The 19,164-nt window shown below is 40.1% G+C and overlaps 1 protein-coding gene across 5 annotated transcripts in view; it reads right to left on the bottom strand.

Moving 5' to 3' along the window:
• Positions 1 to 359: 359 nt before the first annotated feature.
• The window catches only part of FLRT2 (fibronectin leucine rich transmembrane protein 2), a 92,071-nt gene continuing 73,266 nt past the window's right edge, over positions 360 to 19,164 (bottom strand). For all 5 annotated transcript variants that reach the window (XM_025041953.1, XM_025041954.1, XM_015599717.2 and 2 more), the window contains one exon: positions 360 to 7,210. In XM_025041953.1, coding sequence (XP_024897721.1) covers positions 4,842 to 6,824 — 1,983 coding nt within the window. In that variant the 5' untranslated portion in view covers positions 6,825 to 7,210 and the 3' untranslated portion in view covers positions 360 to 4,841. The remainder of the gene's footprint in view (positions 7,211 to 19,164) is intronic.

The following is a 19,164-nucleotide window of genomic DNA, read 5'->3' as shown; positions in this document are numbered from 1 at the left end:
ATATACAGATGATGTATTATTGAATTAGAAACCCGACACCTATAATTTTATTAACCAATGTCAGCCCAATATATTCAATTAAAAAACTTATGTGTGTATATTTAAAAACTATTCATAGGAACGCACAACATAGATGGGAAATAAAAGAGAAGACAAAGATTTCATGTAAACTCCTCACATGAAATGATCAAATGGTCTTAAAACACCTAAGTTGTCCTCAAAGTAGAAGAAAATGAAAAATTCTATTACCTCCTTCATTCCTGCCCCACCTCCTGCATCATTGGAAGCTTCTCTCGGTTCTTTTTAGCACTAACAAATATTGGATGTAACCCAATAAACTTACTCAGATAAACACAATATGTTTTTCTTTTAAAATAAGCCTTTACTGAATATATCAACAAGGTACTGTATAGTGTAGAGTGAAATTTGTAGTTAACAAAGTGTGTGACATGGTAGGTCTCAGAGGATGTGTGATGCAGAATCTTCCAGCCCCTTGCAGTTCTTTGTCAGCGAGAACGCACTAAACACAAACCAGAAGCAAATCAACATATGGTTCAAACAATAACAAATCATCTGGGTTAGTTTCCAGTGAAGATATACTGGTATTATGAGGGACACGCAGTGGCAACACCTTCACCTTTGTCTTGAAAAGGTTATAAATCTTACATCTCATAGATATCTTTACAAGCACTCCAGCATGCGTGTGTGTGTGGTGTGTGTGTGTGTGTGCACATGCACACACGTATGTTTCACACTAGCTTAGAAATGCCTGTTGCGATGGCCTGGCTTTGTGCTCTTCTGGTGGATGAGCTGCTAAAACAAAATAAAACAAAACAAAACAAAAACTTTAGCAAAATAATCTGATTTGTATGTTATAACAACAGTATCATACATGTACAAAACTTTCTCCACACAATCAGTGACAAGCATCCCCCATTGTTTTTCGATCTGCCTGAAGAAATTAGAGAAGGAGGTATGCTACAGCTTCCTAAAGTAGCAATTTGACTTAAAAAATAAGAGCACTGGCAAGGTCTGACAAAACTAAGAACTAGAGGGCTTTCTGTTTGTTTTCTGTACATGTCTCTCCCATTTGACCGCTCTTTTCTGTTTTGCTTTCCCACGCAGCTGGAAATGTAAGTCAGGAGCGACACCTTTATTCTCTGGTTCTAAAGTAAAAGTTAATGTCTCCTTGTAAAGGTTAGAGAAAAATGCTATAAACAAAGAAGTCAACGAAAATTAACCACTTCACTGTCCAAAGGTACAATGGGTTCTGCAGCTAAACTCTGCTGGTCACATGCCTCACCTGCTCACTGTGGGTGGCAACAATATTGCCTTGTGTTTGGAATGGATGCTCTGCTCACAACATGGACAGCATGTCCTCAGTGGGGAAGGAAGTTCTGACTCCGGTGAAATGACTAAGACCATTATGATCTGCAGTAGTAGGAAATGGAGCCGTATTATTAGCTACTTCTTCAATACTCTTTACCAGACTGGTCACATTATACATTTTTTTATCCTCAGGAAAAAAATGTCTACTATATATTTCAACCAACATCCAAATAATTAGAAACTGCATTATTTCTCACAGGGTAGAATATTTCCCACTTGTTACACAAGGAAAATAGGCAGAGGAACACAATCCTTGTCTCTACATGTGATCGTCCCATGTGATAGGCTGCTAATGCATTTGCCAGTTTTGAGGAAAGCCCAGGGTCTGTCCACGATCAAACACTTCTTCCCAAACAAGCAGGTATTAATGACAATCGTGGATATAAATGCCGTCAGTAATATCTGTGTGATCATGCCTACGTCTTTTCCTTTTATAATTTCCTCTGCATGGTGGTCACATGTGATCTCAAATCACCTCATTTGGTCAGAGAGCAGCAAGCTCTTTATAAGCCAATGAGCATGGCTTCATTCATGGTCTTGGCCTACACCTTCGACCTTGACTCTTGACTAAAGACTTCAAAATACATAACGCCAGCAAGAGAGGCCCAAATATAGGGCGGATATACCAACAAAAGACAGTCTCATGACTAAAAATGTCAACCAAAGCATATCCACCACTGATGATTGTTCAGTGGTTTTCCTAAGACACATTACAAAATCCCATGATGTGCTTTTTATCATGGTGTAGGTGAGAGCCTCAGGTATGCTATCACAAATGGGGGACTGATTTTCATTTTAGTCACGTTGTGCACCAGATCAAAATAAAGCCTGTAACTAGAGTCTATCTCTTCAGGTACACCTTCTAGCAAAAGAACCTTTTCAGATCATCCTAACCATTTCATATGGCTAGGTCCCCATTGTGCCACTTAAGCCCCAAATGTTCTGTGAATCCCATAAGACATTATAGAAACCTCCTCTCTAACCTTGATCTTCTTGGCCCAGAGCAAGATATTTCAGCAGCCAAATATCCCATTGGGGGTTATACACATAATACAAATAAAATGAGAATGATTGTTTTGTGGATAAAAGGGGGGTGAACCTCAAAAGTCAAAGTACCATCATTTGAACACATAGTTTTATCTACACAGCCAAGGGGAAGAGGGTGGAAAGGAATTATCCAGATAAATACACAAAACCCCATGTCATTGTCCTGAATTTTAGATGGCTTTACTGCTACACCGATCACCTTCACAGATTGTCTTATTCCTTCACTGTGTGGACTTAGCTTTAAAAAGCAACAGCCAGAACTCACTAGCTAATAGACTAAAATGGAAACCAAAATCACTGTAGAATTAATTAATTCAAATTAATTCATAGCTAATTTCAGCTCAACTGACTGCACGGTTTCAATTCTTGTGTCTACTACATTATATCTTCAGTTATATTTTCTGCTTATTCTGAGGGACAAAGAAGATTAAAACTTTTAAGTCGGGGGTATATTATTAAAGAAAATAAAGCTCTCACTATAAAGAAAAACTTGCATAGCATTTATACCTAAACTTTTACAAAGAAGACACATCACAGTTCTATTTTGTTGAGAGAGAGAGAGAGAGAGCACAAAATGATTATGATATTAACTTCATGGTTCCCTAAAATAATGGCCAGTGGTAAAGGAAATATGCAACAGAGAGTGAAATGCTTAAATTTGATTTTGAAAAGTATTTTCCAAGGGTGTATTTTTTAGATAATGTATGTAATCTATAGCCCTTCTACATCTAAGGGATGAAAAGGAGTAAATTATATATGCCTTCTGAAAACTGACATTGCTTCAAAAATATCTAGAATGAAGCACAGACATCCCTCTCTTCTCTATGCCCTTTGCTCTGTGCCCTGCTCTGTCAAGATCAGGAGAACAAATCCTGGCTCTCTGACTTCTTCGTTTTCCATCTGTTATCCTGTTATTATAAGATTGATTATCCCTCTCCAGTTCCCAAAGTAGAGGAACATCCAATATTAAAAAGGAATAAATGAAAATTTGAAAATAGGACAGAGCCAAGTCAGTCCAAGGTGGAAACTTGATACTGCCTTTTAAAAAAATACATTATTTCGGCCAGCTTTGATGTGTCCTTACAGAATTATTACCAGTGAAAATTAGTACAATATTTTAAAGTGTCTAAGTGTATGTGAATATTTTGTGCAACCAAGACTGGCATCCATAATTGAGCAGAGGGGGAGAAAAACAAACATAGCATAAACAGCTAATTACGAAAATATATGTGAGGTGATTGGAAGACAAGAATTTGCAAGGGGATAAAGGTATTCATTCAAGCTATTTCAACATGATACTAACAAAAGCATTTGACATAGTATAGCAGAACCACTGGTCACTTGCTTTTGTCTAAATGGTGTCAATAATGTTTAAGTAACAAGTTATTTTAGTATATTCCAAACATTGAAGCCTTGTTGCTCTAAATATCATGTTGACATAGCTGCAGTGAATCTACCCAAATAATTCTCATTATCAAAAATAATTCCATTCAATATAATCTTCCCATTATTTTATTAGCCTCTTCTAAAAAAAGTATTCTAGAATATATCTCTGTTGAATGTGATTCAACTTGACATACGATTTGAATAGTAACACTTTTAAAGGGAGTTTTCTTGCTGGGACATCATACCTGTCCCCGAAGATGACTAAAATCAGACTCAAGTCTCTAACTCTGTTATCACACAGGGCCAGGGAAGCGCGAGGAGTGATTTTTACGTCCCCAGTCAGAAAGCCAACCCCCAGGTTTAAGGGTCTTTTCAAAACTCATCTTGATTTCTTGATTCTGCCAGGTTGGGTTAACTTATCTCACAGGAACTGACTTCCTCATGATGCTTTCTCCATTTCCTGTTTTGGGTCAAATCAGGGTAACTACCTCCTTTCTTATATATTGGAATATCTAACTTTTCTTCCAGACCAGGAAGTATAGAAATAGCATGAAGATATCTGGGCCATTCCTTGTTTGACCCCTATTATTTACCCTACTCCGATGAGTCCATTTTAATCTGCCTTTTCATCTGACCAGCTCTAGGAAAGGAAATTTATTCTGACAGCTTCAACAGCAAAGTGGTCAATGTGCATCATAAGGAAGAATCACTCATTCTTCTGACTTGGCGTTGGGTTCTCTTTGTACAACCCTGTACAGTACTTCAGCAACTATTTTTTTTTTTTAAGATTTAAAAAGCAAAGAGTTACAAAACTGTTTGTAATTAACTTGAAATAGAAAAGATAGCACTTTTTTTTTAAATCCCATTATATAGTACACCGTATAAATTACAGAGTATTCAAATGCACAAATGCATCTGCGTAACATTTATCAAATGTAATTCGCGTGTCTTTATGTGCACACACGTGTGTGTTCTCAAGAGTCTCACTGTCCACCTTTCTAACGCTGGACCTCTGGCTGTCACGTATGGCAGTGCTCTAGGTCTGGCACACTGCTGTTGCAGTATCGCATGTTGTTGGGGATATGGCAGTCTGTGTAATTAATGCCCCCGTTTGGGGTGTAAATGGGCTGCAGTCTGAAATCTCCTTTAAGGAGCTGATCGTTATTTAAGGAGACGATCTGAAAGCTGGTTTCTGTCATCTCCAGGATGGAATTGTCCTTCTTCGTGCCCGCCTCGCAGTAGTCATCTTTCCGCCGGCCTCGGTTGTATTTCCACTTCTGGGAGGTGTAGCGCCCCTTTTTGTGCATGTGCCAGCAAAAGACGCTGAGCAAGACCAGGAGCACAAATATCACTGCGCCCCCGATGAGGCCTGCCAGCAGAAAAGGGGAGCCCATGCTGTGGGAAGTCGTCTGCTCGTGGCTGGAAGCAGTGTTGCTGCCATTGTTCAAATAGGAGGCATGGGTGGTGGCCTCGGAACAAATGGTATCTTCTACAGCTCTGTAGTTAAAAGCATCCAGTGGCACCAAACAAATCCGATAGGTGGATCTGGGCTCCAGATTAACCAGGCTCAGATGCTGCTTCTCACCACTGACGATGCGTTCCTGAACGATGCCCCCTACTAAACTGTGGCCCATTTTCACCCACGTGAGTTTATACGCCATCACAGTAAAGAGAGAGAGCCAGCCGACTTGAATCGAAGTGTCATTCACAAAATGGACAGACAGCTGGATCCGTTCGGAAATGGGCGGAGTCACTCTTTCTCTGCCATCCCAGTCCGGAATCGTGGGAAGCCTCGAGGTGGTAGGAGTTGGAGGCGTATAGCTTCTGCTGGGGATGGGGACAGAGGCTGTGGGAGGCTGAGTTGTGGGGAAAGCCGTACTCGGGGCTGGAGTGAAGAGAGGCAGGCCGGGTGTCGTGGTGGGACACGACAAAAGATTCATATTCAGCTCCCTGACAGCCATCCCCCGGACTTGTTCAGGACCTTGGCACATGAAACCTCGCACGTTGAGAGATGAAGGGATATATTTGAGCCATTCGGTGACCCACTTGATACTGCAGTCACAAAACCAAGGGTTATTCCGCGCGGTGAGCTGCTTCAGGTTGGAGAGGTTATCGAAGACCCCTTGAGTCAACATGCGCAGCTGGTTGTTGGATATATCCAGCCGTTCCAGCTTCCGGAGATTTGCGAAGGCTGTCAAGGGGATGTGGTTTATCTGGTTATCCTGCAGATAGAGCCGGATCAGGTGCGTACCTGGGAGGTCGGGTGGGGGATGGGAGAGCGAATTCCTTACGATGGAGAACTCCTTGAGCTTGGTGAGATGGCTGAAGGTGCCCTCCGCAATGCCCTTGTTGGTCAGGAGGTTCCCGTCCACGATCAGACGCTCCAAGCTTGTGAGGTTCTGAAAGGCCATGTCTGAGATGACAGCGATTCGATTTTCATCCACTCGCAGCTCCTGCAAGTCTACGGGAAGCCCAACAGGCACACTGCTCAGATGATTCTTGGATAGAAACAGCAACTTGAGGCTCACAGCCTCCCGGAAGGCCCCGTCTTCCACCCCCACTGTGGAGATAGAGTTGTCATCCAGGTGTAGCTCTTCGAGCTTCAAGAGCTGGGCCAGAGCCGCGCGTGAAATGGTCTGAATGTTGTTTTCCTGCAAGTGGAGGACTCGGACGTTCTTGGGGAGGTTCATGGGGAATTCGTCCAGCTGGTTGCCATAAAGGTAGACCGTATGCACCGACTGTACGTTGTGCAGTTCCGCAGGAAATCCAGCATTATTAATTTGGTTGTTGTGGAGGTAGAGCACGGTTACGCCCTCCGGGATCCCAAGAGGCACTGAGGTCAAACTTCGCTCATTACAGTAGACAAAGATCCTGTCGCAGCGGCACACGCTGGGGCACGCCAGGATTTTTGACACTTGTGAGTAGAGCCCCAGGGAAATGACAAGCCAAGATTTCAGGAAAAAAGCCCCATGGCTGGGCCACTGTGTGGTCTGTAGGCCCATTTCTGAAGTACGGAAATAAAAACACGATGTGGTGCGGAAAAGAAAAAGAAATTAAAAAAAAAAGAATAGATAGCAAAACCCAAATGACTGACTGGACCGGGTTCTGTCAAAGTCCAGAACTCCAATTACAGGAAAAGTCCCAAAGGCTCGTGGTAAAAGCCTCCTTCTGCAGTCTCTGGTCTCATCAGCCTGTGTTGTCCTCCATGTGCAAAAGAAAAAAAAAAAAAGAGAGAGAGAAAGAAAATCAGTAGAGAAAATTTCCCACACAGGCAAGAAGCCAAGTTATCAGCAGTCAACTGGGGCCCAACTGGGCAGGCAGAACTCTCTTCTTCTGTGGTAGGGCAGGTCAGCGTTGATCAGACTATGAACTTCTTGGTTAAGGGAATCTGTTGTAGGAAAGTAGAAAGAAAAGAATCAGTTCAGGGTAGCAGTGGAAGAAATGCTGATCTGACTATGCGACTTTCAAGAACCAACCGTGAGATTCGGTCTAAATGACTAGAGGCAGGCCGTTGGCATTAAGTGATATTTTAAGTAGCAATAATTTAGTTGAAAATGTATTCAAGAAATGAAAATGATTATCTTCAAAAGAAAACCCTACTGCTACCACTCACTATTAATGATTGTATTGTGAATTTTACAGTCCTAACAGTACCTTCTGGTAAGTATCTATGTGCATATCCAAACAAGTAGATGCCCCAGGCACACTGCTGAATCCACTGAATCAAATGAGGATGATCACCTATAAATCCAACTGGTTGCAGCCTTGTTTCAAGATGGAACAAGTGACTGAGCAACTAATAAAATTTAAGGGAAAAGATGTGTAATCTTCTCCAGTTATAAATAAATAAATAAATGCAAAATGGGGATCTACAAAGTCATTTGAAAAGTTGCAGCCTTTTGATCTGATACTGTGATGAAGCAATATAAATCTAATGTGCAGAAGCCCGTGTGAAGGCACAGAGAATATATTTTTCCTCCACTCTTGCTTCTTCTCATCTTTGTCTTCTTCTAAAATAGCTTACGCCCGAGTTACCAAGCAGAATGACCAAACTCCAGTCCATGAAACATCTCCCCTTAGCCCTCCTTTCGGGACCTCTGGACACAGATGAGATACACCACTGTGATCCCTTTGGCAGTTAGTTGTCAATCTCATGACAGGGAATATATTATTTTTAAACAACACAACCGTCTTCCCATCTGTGAGTTTTTCCTGCTTTTAAAGAAAAGCTTTCAGGAAACTTTGAAATGATAGAAGACAGAGTTGGGGAAGTAAAGGCAAACCACAGATAGTAATCATGCCTTCTTTCTTCAGAACATGTTCCATCTGTTTTTAGATTTGAGAGGTAAAGAAGCTAATTGAAAGGTGCCAGATTTGATTTTCCTACAAAATAAGCTAACATGATAGGACATGGCAAGCTATAAGTCTCTTAATTCTCACCAATACCCAGACACTGAAACAACTTATATCTAAAAGCACAGAGAAACTATTTGAAATTGTCCCCTTAGTTATCTTTAGACACATAATTTAAAACGGGGGAAAAAAATAATAAGTGCTATTTAAGTGTCAAGGATATTATAAATTTGTTCTACAATTTAAAAGATTGTGAACCATCTAAAAAATGCCTTTGATGACCAGAATGGTAAAATTCCTATTTTATTGTTTGAGAACATTTAAAAGGGAATTGCCTTCTGTGCAAAAACAGATGGATGTGATGCTTTATAAAAATCAAGCATTATTTAATTTGTTAAACTTACAAATGTATGGTTTGACATTGAATAGGAGCCATCCTGTTCAAAATCCCTATATGCTTAAAGAATAATTTATAATACAATTAAAGGTAGTATAAGAAAACTGAGTTTAATGCCATCAGCTTGATGCCATCCTTAGTTCAGATTTCAAATTTTCAAACCATCTCAATGTTCCCTAATAGCTTGCTACTCAAGTGTGATCCTTGGTCCAGCAGCATGAGTTTGACCTCAGAAGTTGCTGGAAACACAAAATCTACACGTTAGTGAGAACCTAGAGTATGCATATTAAAATTTGAGAAGCACTGCCTTTAACACAGTGCCATCTTACTCATCCAAATGTATTAATTTATTAAATGTAAAATAAGTATAAGAGTATGTCAAATGACTCTATTGTGAAGAATAAAGGCATAAGGCATACTAATCACTCCTGTCCCCAAGAGATAGTCTCAAATTACATCTTATATGTAATGACATCTTATAGGTATGGCAGTATAATGACTATATGAGTCACTCAGCCACAGTGGACTCTTGAAAAATGTTTGAATGGCAAGCACTAATGTCTGGTAAGAGCTTTAAGAGTTAATTGTAATCAGAGGAGCCCACTTTACAGAGCATAATTTATTTAAGGACAAAATACTTATCATTTACTATTTGAAAGAGGTAGGAAAATGAGACTAAAATAATAGAACCTAATGTCTTCTTGAGTATTTCACAGAAATTTTCCAAGTGTGATGTGAATGGAATTTCCTAAGTGAGGAAAATAGCTGTTCCGGGGTCTCTAAGTAAATTCTTAAGTAAAAGAAATAGGTTCTTACCTGTGTTTATACCCCAAGTTTTTAAGGCCTGTAAAACAATACACTAGTACTTGAGGATTACAGCATTTACCTGAGAAGTTAGTCAGCTAACAACCTCAAAGCAATAATCACTGAGAGTCAACAAAGTGTCCCGGATGGACCTGAGGACTCATTATGTATCCAGATTGTAAATTTTCCACTTGCTTAAGCTGAATCCTCTGGAGGAGAGAGAAAGTCCCATCAGCCAACCCTCTGTCTCAAGCCTTGAGCTCTTGCAGGTATATTTTATTTAAAAGTGATTCTTTTAGAATTATATAAGGAGAGGATGTGGTCCTGAAGAAAGCTCCTCATAAGGTTACAAGGAGCAAACTATGACTGTTTATCCATCTTTATAGGAAAAAAAGTATCATCTAGAAGACCGCAATGTATTGATTGGCTATGACAGGTACGATTTTTTTTTTACAAAACATATTCTGTTCTTTTTCTTAAAGTTATATATGGCAGTCTCCCTCCCTCATTTTTTTACATCCATTTTAACATTTGCAAAAATGTTAAAATATACCTATGTACAAAACATTTATAAATATGATTATATTACAGAAAGTTGGACAATTTTGAATTTGAAAACAAACTCATGATTTTTTTGGAACTTCTTGGGAATACCACAAAATAACAGTGCACAGCAGATTTGTTCTCATCCTTGGACCAACAACAGCCTACATATGATGCCAGCCAACATACTGTATCTTTGTTCAAATTAGTGCAAGTGTAAAATTATGAACATGGAATTTTTTTTAATTTCAGTAGGTTAAAATTTCCTCTATATTTTCATCTCCAATTCCTACTGAATACTGAGGGCAAAAATACTTTAGGACCTTAAGTAGGAAACAGTATTTAAAGAAAAAGTTGTATAGTGTAATAGTCAAAATCCTAGGCCCTGAGTTTTCATCTCACTTCTGACACCTAGTAACTGTAGGGTTTTAGATAAACTATTTAGCCTTTTAGGTCTTAGTCTCTTCACATGAGAAATGAGGATCATAACAGTTCCTAACTCACAGCACTCTAGAGAGGTTTAAGTAGGATAATATTCGTAAAAAGTTTATATGGTGTCTGACATATGGCAAGGACATAATAATTATAAACTGTTATTTGTGTTCTGATACTGTTAGAGATATTCAAAGATATTCAAAGAACTCCAATATGTAGAGCAAAGTAAAATCACCTCAGCCTCAGCACTGTTGACATTTTGGGCCCATTTATTCCTTTGTTGTGGGGCTACCATGAGCACTCAAAGATGTCTCTAGACATTGCCATATATATGTCCTCGGAGTGGCAAAACTTCCCCAAGTCGAGAACCACTGACTCGTACCATCTTCTAAGTACCTTAGAAGGTTAAGATTATTATTCTGATTTTATAAAGAAAATTGAAGATAAGTTTCTAATAAACAGAACTTACAAATGCTCCTTTGCAGGGACACCAAAAAAGCATGAAAATGCAATATGTTGTTCATTCACTTATTCGACTAATGTTTCTTGAGCACTAGAATGAGAATACAGTCTTTTGTGGAGCTGATGTGGTTTTTGGCTTTGTGAAGTTTAAAGTTAGTGAGGGGAGAGAAATGAATGAGCAGGGAACCACGGTACTATGGGAAGAGATCTAAGCTCAGGGCACCAGGGAAATGCATTACTGTGTGGACAGCTCTAACTTAGTCCACAGGGTATCAAAGACACTGCAGGGGAAGGACTGTCTATGTGACCATCTGAAGGACAAGAGGGTGCAAGCCAAGGAGGAGATTTAAGATGTTCTGCATAGGGATACAAGCTGGCTGAAATGTGAATGAAAAGGTGAAACCCAGCCCAGCCGAGAGAAGGAACAAAACTTTGACTGCACGAGACTTTCCCTCAACTCTTTGCTTCGCACTGAAGTAGTCCTGATAATAAACAAGCTCACGTTTCATGTGTAAGTCTCTAACTGTTGGGAATAAAAAGATTTTGCTTTACAAGATGAATTTCAAATACTGAGAGCGTTGTTTTTTTTTTTCCTGTTTGTTTGAATGCTGCATTGAATATGTTTCCTCTCCAGGAAACTGGAGATTATGAAGAATGGCTTAATGGAAGGTGCTAGGTAAAAACAGAAATTTTCATTTAAGAGCAAAAAAACACAGTTTCTAAAGTCCGAGTGTAAATCAATATGCAACAAATGCACTTTGGAGACAGCAAGATCCTGGCCCTGCCAATCTGTTACCGATGACAGTAACAGCAGCGGTTATTCCAGGCTATTTTAACTCTTTTCATACGAACTGAGACTTAAAGCACACAAATCATGTAAAAGCTTTCAGACAAGTGTTTCTCTCCTAGTGCTGCCTAAGAAGGGTTTGTTTGTTTGTTTTTTAAATTAATTCCAGGAGCCTGTATTCCAGGAGCGCTTAATAAACTCAGACTATAAAAATCACAGTACAGAAAATAAGAACTGTCAATAAGCACTGCCGATTGTATAATATAATGATACTAGGACAAACGTAATAAAATCTTAATGATTCCAGCGTTGGCTGCACTGTGACAAGACAGCACAGTACATGAAGTGATACAAATGAGAAAGCTAACCATGAAGAGAGATTTTCCCAAAAAGGTATCTCTCGTAGGGCAGTGCTCTTCAACCTTTTTGGCACCAGTGTGTCTATGAAAATCCTGATGATCTGAGGTGGAGCTGAAGCGGTGATGCTAGGGCTGGGGAGAAGCTACAAATACAGATGAAGCTTTGCTTGCTCACCCGCTCACTCACTAGCTGCTCACCTCCTACTATGAGGCCTCATTCCTAACAGACCACAGGTCCAGGACTCCGGGGATTAGAGACTCCTGTCCTAGGGCACATCAGACTTAGAGCTTCTGGAGTTAGGCAGTTTGTGCTTAAATTGGGACACACACAGGTGCAGGATCCATAGGCCTAACTACATTACAAATGTCTTTGTTACAATCTGGAAACACTAAAGCAATTTATAGATCTCATACACATTTCCGCATTCCTGAAGATAGGTTATAAATACTGTTCATACAACAATCAGGAGAGCTCAGTAGTTAGCTGGCCAAGATGTGGGAACTGGCAGAGGAATTTGAGGAAAATATAACAATAGACACCTCTTAACTTGAAACCATTTTTTCCATCTCATTCACTGAACCTCAACCAAGCCCTTTAAAGTTTCTTATTAGGCAAATATTTTTCTTTGCTAAAACAAAGAGAAAGAAAGAAGGAAAGAGAAAAAGAGGGAAGGAAAGAAAACACTTTATTTAAATAGCTGACTATTTTCTGGCTCCAGTCCGTCTAGAATCGAAAACATTAAAATTGGACCCCCCCCAAAAAAAAAAAATGCTATTCTCCTGGCAAACATAAAACTCTCTAACATATTTAAAGGCTTGTTCTCATAAGATTTCCAATGCAGTTGATTCAAATAATAGGGATAAGTTTAGAACAAACAACAAATGTTATAAACTCAAATGCATAAACTTTGAAGACACATTAATTACTGCCACAGGCAGCTCTCAATTTCTCAACGCAATTTCTAGGGCGCTCCCACTGACCATCCCTTTGGTCCATTAAAATCTGCATAATCTAAGACTGCTAGACTGGGCCTACAGTATGTTCAATAAACCCAGTGGGGAGCAGAGACTGAGAGAATTTTATTTAGACAGCACCAGTAGGATTAAAGGAAAAAAAAAAAGTATATGGCCCATGCAAGATGAACCCCCTACGGCTCATATCTATATACTTTCGCTGCATTTTAAAGGGTTAATTGAAGTTCGTTCATTCACACATTCATTCATTTACTCAAACAGATAGTGAGCACCTCACAATTCTTAGACTCTTATTTTGGGGAGAGAGCTTTCCCATCATCTGATCCAGCAATTCTCCAACCCTGACGGTCATCCAAAACACTAGGGGGTGGTGATGGAAAACGAGGGTTTCTGGGTCCCACCCCTGCAGGTTCTGGTTTGACAGGTCTTCAAACAAGATCAGGCGTGTACAGTTTGTCAACTTTCCCCATTTGAGCCTGATGATCAGCCACTTTAAGGTTCGATTCCCTAGACACTCACTACCAGGAATTCTTTTCAGGGCATTGAGACGACCAGTCCTTCTTTCTTCTAGATCAAACCAACACATGAGAAGTAGAGTGCTGGCATGGTGGTGTGTAAAGAGAAAAGAATTTGGAGTCAGAATTTAGCTGGGACCTCAGCTCAGCCACTCATTAATGGCATGGCAATGGGCACTTGACTTAACCTCTCTGACTCTCATTTTTTTCATCTCAAGAGAGGATAATAAGCTGTGCTAATGAAGTTGTTGGGAAGACTGGAGATAATGCATGCAAAGTTAACAAAGAATGCCAAGTAGTGATTAAATATGCTCGATAAACTGTGATTTAAGAGAGAAAGAGATGATGCAGTGAGCAAGAGCTGGGCTCTTGGGACAATTGACCTGAACAGTTTTCCCACTTACCAGCTATGCTAACATAGGGATATGACTTTACTTCCCTGTGTTCAGGTTAACTCATAGGTAAAGTGGAGAAAATGATATATTAATCTCTCACGGTTGTTGTAGAACTATAATCACTTAGACTATCATCTAACACATGAAAAACATAAACTAATTATGTGCTGGCCGTTCCTATTAGCAGCTTAAAAACAATAACAACAACAGTGGAATACTACTCAGGCATAAAAAAAGAATGAAATCTCGCCTTTTTTGACAACATGGATGGACCTAGAAGGTATTATACTAATTAAGTCAAACAGTGAAAGACAAATACCACATGCTTTGACTCACACGTGGAATCTAAAGCAAAACAAAAACACACTCGTAGGTATGGAGAACTTGGTGGTCAGGGAATAGGGTTGAGGGGGACAAAATGGGTGAATGGGGTCAACTGTAGGGTGAAGGATGGTAAATAGACATTTGGTGGTGATCACTTCGTAGTGTATACAGATGTCAAATTACATGTCATACCCTTGAATGTTATGCTATATGCCAATTTCACGTCCATAAAAAATAAAAAATTACAAAAAGCCTCCTTCTCCAGGGAGCTTTTGTCCCTAATTTGGTAGAGAGCCAGTTCTTTTGAATCCATCAAATTTCACTTTCTTCTTTCATTTACTTTTTTGATCACAGTTTTTTTCCTTTGGAGATATCCACATACACCTTCCCACCCATCAACCCAGGAAATATGTAGGCACATTGATTGGGCTTCTGAGCTCTTTTCTTTTCCTATGTAAATGTTCCATTTCTTTCATTTCTTCCAGACTCTCAGCAATACTGATGCCTTCTCTGGTAATGACTTCTTGATATGAGTTGCCCAGAATGGAAAAGAATCACAATGTAGTCAGACCAGCACCAAGGACAGCCCAGCAAATGATTTAGGGGGTTGACGGGGTTGCCCATTCCTTTCTAGGCATGGAGTTACTAGAAAGATAACTATGGCACAGCCCCAGGTGTTGAGTAGAGGTTCATGTCGGACCAAATAACTCTTTGCATAAAGCTCTTTACAATTCCAAAAGCATTTCAATATTTCATTTCATTGAATCCCACAAGAACCCATAGGAAATATGTCTATCGACCTCAACTGAAGTCCACAGAGAAAAAGCAATTTTCCTGAAGCCATAGAGATAGTTTGGTTAGAAGACGGTATTGTAAATTTTCTCTAAGGAAATACTAGCTTCCATTATGACATTATGAATGGTACTAAAACCAACACTCACTTCACTAAGCCCCTCCCCACTGCTTAAATTGATAAAACTAGCAATCACCTGGCACTTGGGTGACATACTCAAAGCAGACTGACACACAGGTAAAGGGTAACTAGCCAGGGACCCATTATCCACTCTCTCCATGTCACGGCATAGCTCGGAGGGAGTTGGAAGCCAAGTGGCTGCCCAGCTGATGGGCAGCATCAAGGTGTCAAGAATTGGGAGTGTCTGAAAGACTTGACAGCTACTTACAGGATGGTAGCAAGACAGATGACAAAGTTTCTTTGCCTTCTTTGTTGTCCAGCAGTGCCAGGTCAGCTGCCACCACATTGTACAGCTTGGGAAGGTCTTCATGTGGGGCCATGGTGTGTGTGTGTGTGTGGCGGGGGTGGTGACTGTTGACAGTGAAACTAATCATTAACTGCCCAAACATGACCACTAGATGTATACTAATAGCTTGGCACGAGATGATCGGTATCAAGCGTTCCTGGAATTCTACGGGAGAAAAATCTACAGAAAGTGGGGTCAGTAATCCACCAAGCAGTAAATTTAGGGCAAATCTTGCCAGATCTGCTTTTTCTCTACAAAAGATGATGTCCAGGCAATCCCATAACAGCACTTAACTCCAGAAAGTCTGAGAGGTTTCTTCTTCCACCTTCCACCCTACAATTCAAACTTGCAGTGCTCATCCTGAATGTGTGTGGTCCTTCCCATGCTGCCCTCCATCCTGTCTGCCATGCACCCTGAAGTGGGATAAGAGAGGACAGTCATCCTCTCTCCTCCCTTCTTTTCTCCCTTTCTTTTTTGGAAGACAACCTAAGCTGAGATAAAACGAGACATCTGAGCACAATGTTCATACAGTTCTTGATCATTTAAAAGAAGGAATAAGCAAATAACTATACTCGAATGATTCACTGCTAGGCTCCTGTATATTTCCAACCTGAAGTCAGATGCAAGTAAATATTCAAATATCTATTGGGCATTAGCTACTGCTAGTATTGTGAAATACTCACAGAGCTAAGACATCATTATCCCTAATTTATAAATGAGGAAATGACCTTGGACAAATGTGACTTACTCAAGTTCAAATAGTAGAGATAAAATTGCAACTCAGTTTTCCTTGTTGAAAAAAACCAGTGCCCTTCCCACCATACCACATTTCTCTCCTTTTAAGTTTAGGGTTTACAATCTATCATTTCAAAAATTCTGCCAACACCCCTGGTTCCCTGTTCTTTCATTGCACCCACGAAAGAGCAGAAGGCCAGGGAATCTCCATGCTCGCTTTCATTTCAAGCAAACATCTTCCCCCCAATCACAAGCCCAATCTCCCCCGTGCCTGCCAGAGTTTCAGATTCCAACTCGAGAACGTCATCTAACAGCACAGACCAGGTCTACCTTATATAAAAAATCATCAACCTAAAGTGAGACCTCATCCCATCTAACAATCCCATTGCACTTTACGGGGGGCAGGGGGGAGGGGGGAACAACTCTCTTCCATTCACTTCAAAGGTGATGTCAATCTTCCCTCTCCTTGAACTTTGAAACCTTCTCCCCTCATTCCCAATAGACAACCTGATTTTAATGTGCAGATAAACAGAAGACATCAGACAGGATGTCCCATGTTTTCTATTCCCAGCCATGTAGTCCACCTGCATCTGCTCCCAATTCCATTCCCTTAAAGCTTCGCCACATCATCTCTTCCTTGGAACGCTCGCCCTATGGGCCTGTCTAGAACATATTTCTCTATCTCCTCCTTGCCTGTGTATGCAACCTCTCACTGTCAAACTGGGTCCACTGAAACATGCTCCAGTATTTTCCACTTAAAAAAATCCTCTTGACCCAAAATCCCACCCCCACCTCCCAGCTGTTGTCACATTTCTCTCCTTTTTGCCAAATTCCTAAAAAAAAAAAAAAGTCTGTCTTCAATATATCTGTTTTCTCACCTCCCATCCATCTCTCACCATCACACTCCACACTGGTTCCGGCCCTGCTTTTCCACAAGCATCTCTCCCTGATGTCAATAATCAGCCCCCGGATGCTAAATCCAAAGGACTTTGCCTGTCTTCCTCCTACTTAACCTCACAGCATCATTTAGACTGGTTGTGCGTGCCCTTTTAGAAACATTCTCATTCCTTGGTTGCTATGACATCAGTCTGCTGGTTTTCTTCCTACTCTTCCTGCTATTTCCTATTCTGCAGGCTCTCCTCCTTCAGTTCTAGCCATTCCGTGTGAGTCCAGTAAGCTCAGGTCCAGGCACTGGTTTTCTTTAGAAGGGAATGGCATCTAAGCCTTAAGCTTAAATCATCATCTCTATGCAAATGAACCACACACTTAAGTCTCCATCCGATACTGTTCTCAACTTTTTACTTGTATATCCCAACACCCACTTGACTTACTTTGGTATTTCAAAATCACTTACAATTTAGTATTTACAATTTCCAATACTTTCTGAGAACTTTACATGCACTGGTTCATAATAAAGCAGTGCATTTTACACTGCCATTACCCCTGAAGAAGGATTGGGTGCTCCATATTCAGTAGTTTCTCCAGGGCCAATCAGCGGATAAGTGACAGGGATGGGATTTGAACGTAGGCATGCGCTGGAGTGCCTTGCTCCTAAGCCATGTCCTGCCTTCCTGTAAGCTCCACACAGCCAGAGACGAGTCTGCTTTTGCTCAATATTGTTTCCTCAAAGCCTAGAGCAGCATGAGGCAGGGATGCAAACAGTGTTTGTGGAACAAATGAACGAATCAAGGAATGACCTTCGGATGATTATTTTGTTTGAAGAGGCCTTCTGTAAAAACTCTTCAACATCTTCAATCTGAGGTCCCACAAAGGAATCACCAAGATGATATTTCAGAACAGGCTTCAAGGGGTTTAGACTACACTAACCTATCCAGAGAGATTGAGGGATAGATAAAGAGGTGGATAAATAGTCCCCATACACAAAGAAGCTCGATGATCTTAGGAAAAGGCATAGAACATGCAACCAGAAAATAATTGCAATTACAACAGCACTCTACTTGTTTTACAAAATAACATCAAATTCTGTGCTCTTATTGACTGATAGTACTACTGAAATGGGGTCAGCCTGACCCACTGTTACAAACTTTGTTTGTTTGATGAAAGACATGTCTGAGCACAGTACAAAACTAACACTTCAGTTCTATGACGGTTATGACCTGAATTCAGGTAAAGCCTTTATGATCTACCAGAGAAAAAATATACGGTTCTGCTCACCAACAACTTATAAATATTTACGTAAATTTGTGACTATTCGACTGTGCTTTAATTGTGTAGCATTTTAACATTCCACAGTTAGAATCAATACAAAATAGGCCAGCATATTTGAGAGCTATAAAAATGCTTATGAAAAAAATAAACTGAATCCTAAACCATAAACATGGCCTATATTCCCACCAAAATAGTGGACCATATATGTAATATGCATAATGAAACAGAAAATTTGGTGTCTTCTTCACAAGGAGAATACAGATTTCAGTCAGTGATACTGATTAGCTCATGGAATGAAATTACACAGTGTGTATTTCCAGATGAGTTACCTGGTTTTGACTTTAAAAAAATGAAAAATTCATTGCTGAAGCCTATTTCAGTATTAGAGAGATGGTTCTGAATGTAAATAATATAAAATTTCCTTACTGAATAAATAGGTTTTACAATGCACCTTCTCATCTTCAGAACACCTGTCATGCCGAAGTATTAGGCTACGTTTAAGGAACTATTTCTGGATTTAGGGGATGAGAGGGAAAAAGAGACAAAATAAAGATGATTATTTCTTATACTTGACCGTTTCTCCTTTTCTCAAGGACATTTCTCCCCCCGTGAAGCATGATCAGATGTGGGTTAAGATAAAACCAAGTGATTTCCAAGATCTAAAATAAAACCTCAGATGGCAAGCATCAATATCATATCCAGTGTAGCTACACAGAGCACATAACGAATAATTCAAAGGAAAATAGTGAAAAACACACAATGGATTTGAGAAGCTACCTTAAATAAAATCTATACTGGTGGCCTTTCTCACTTGAAGAAATTTTGAGATG

Source organism: Pteropus alecto, unplaced genomic scaffold, assembly GCF_000325575.1.
Source record: "Pteropus alecto unplaced genomic scaffold, ASM32557v1 scaffold8, whole genome shotgun sequence".
In the NCBI taxonomy this organism is placed as follows: domain Eukaryota; kingdom Metazoa; phylum Chordata; class Mammalia; order Chiroptera; family Pteropodidae; genus Pteropus; species Pteropus alecto.
Note: the sequence above shows the minus strand (reverse complement) of the source record. Positions and strands in the feature narration are given on the sequence as shown.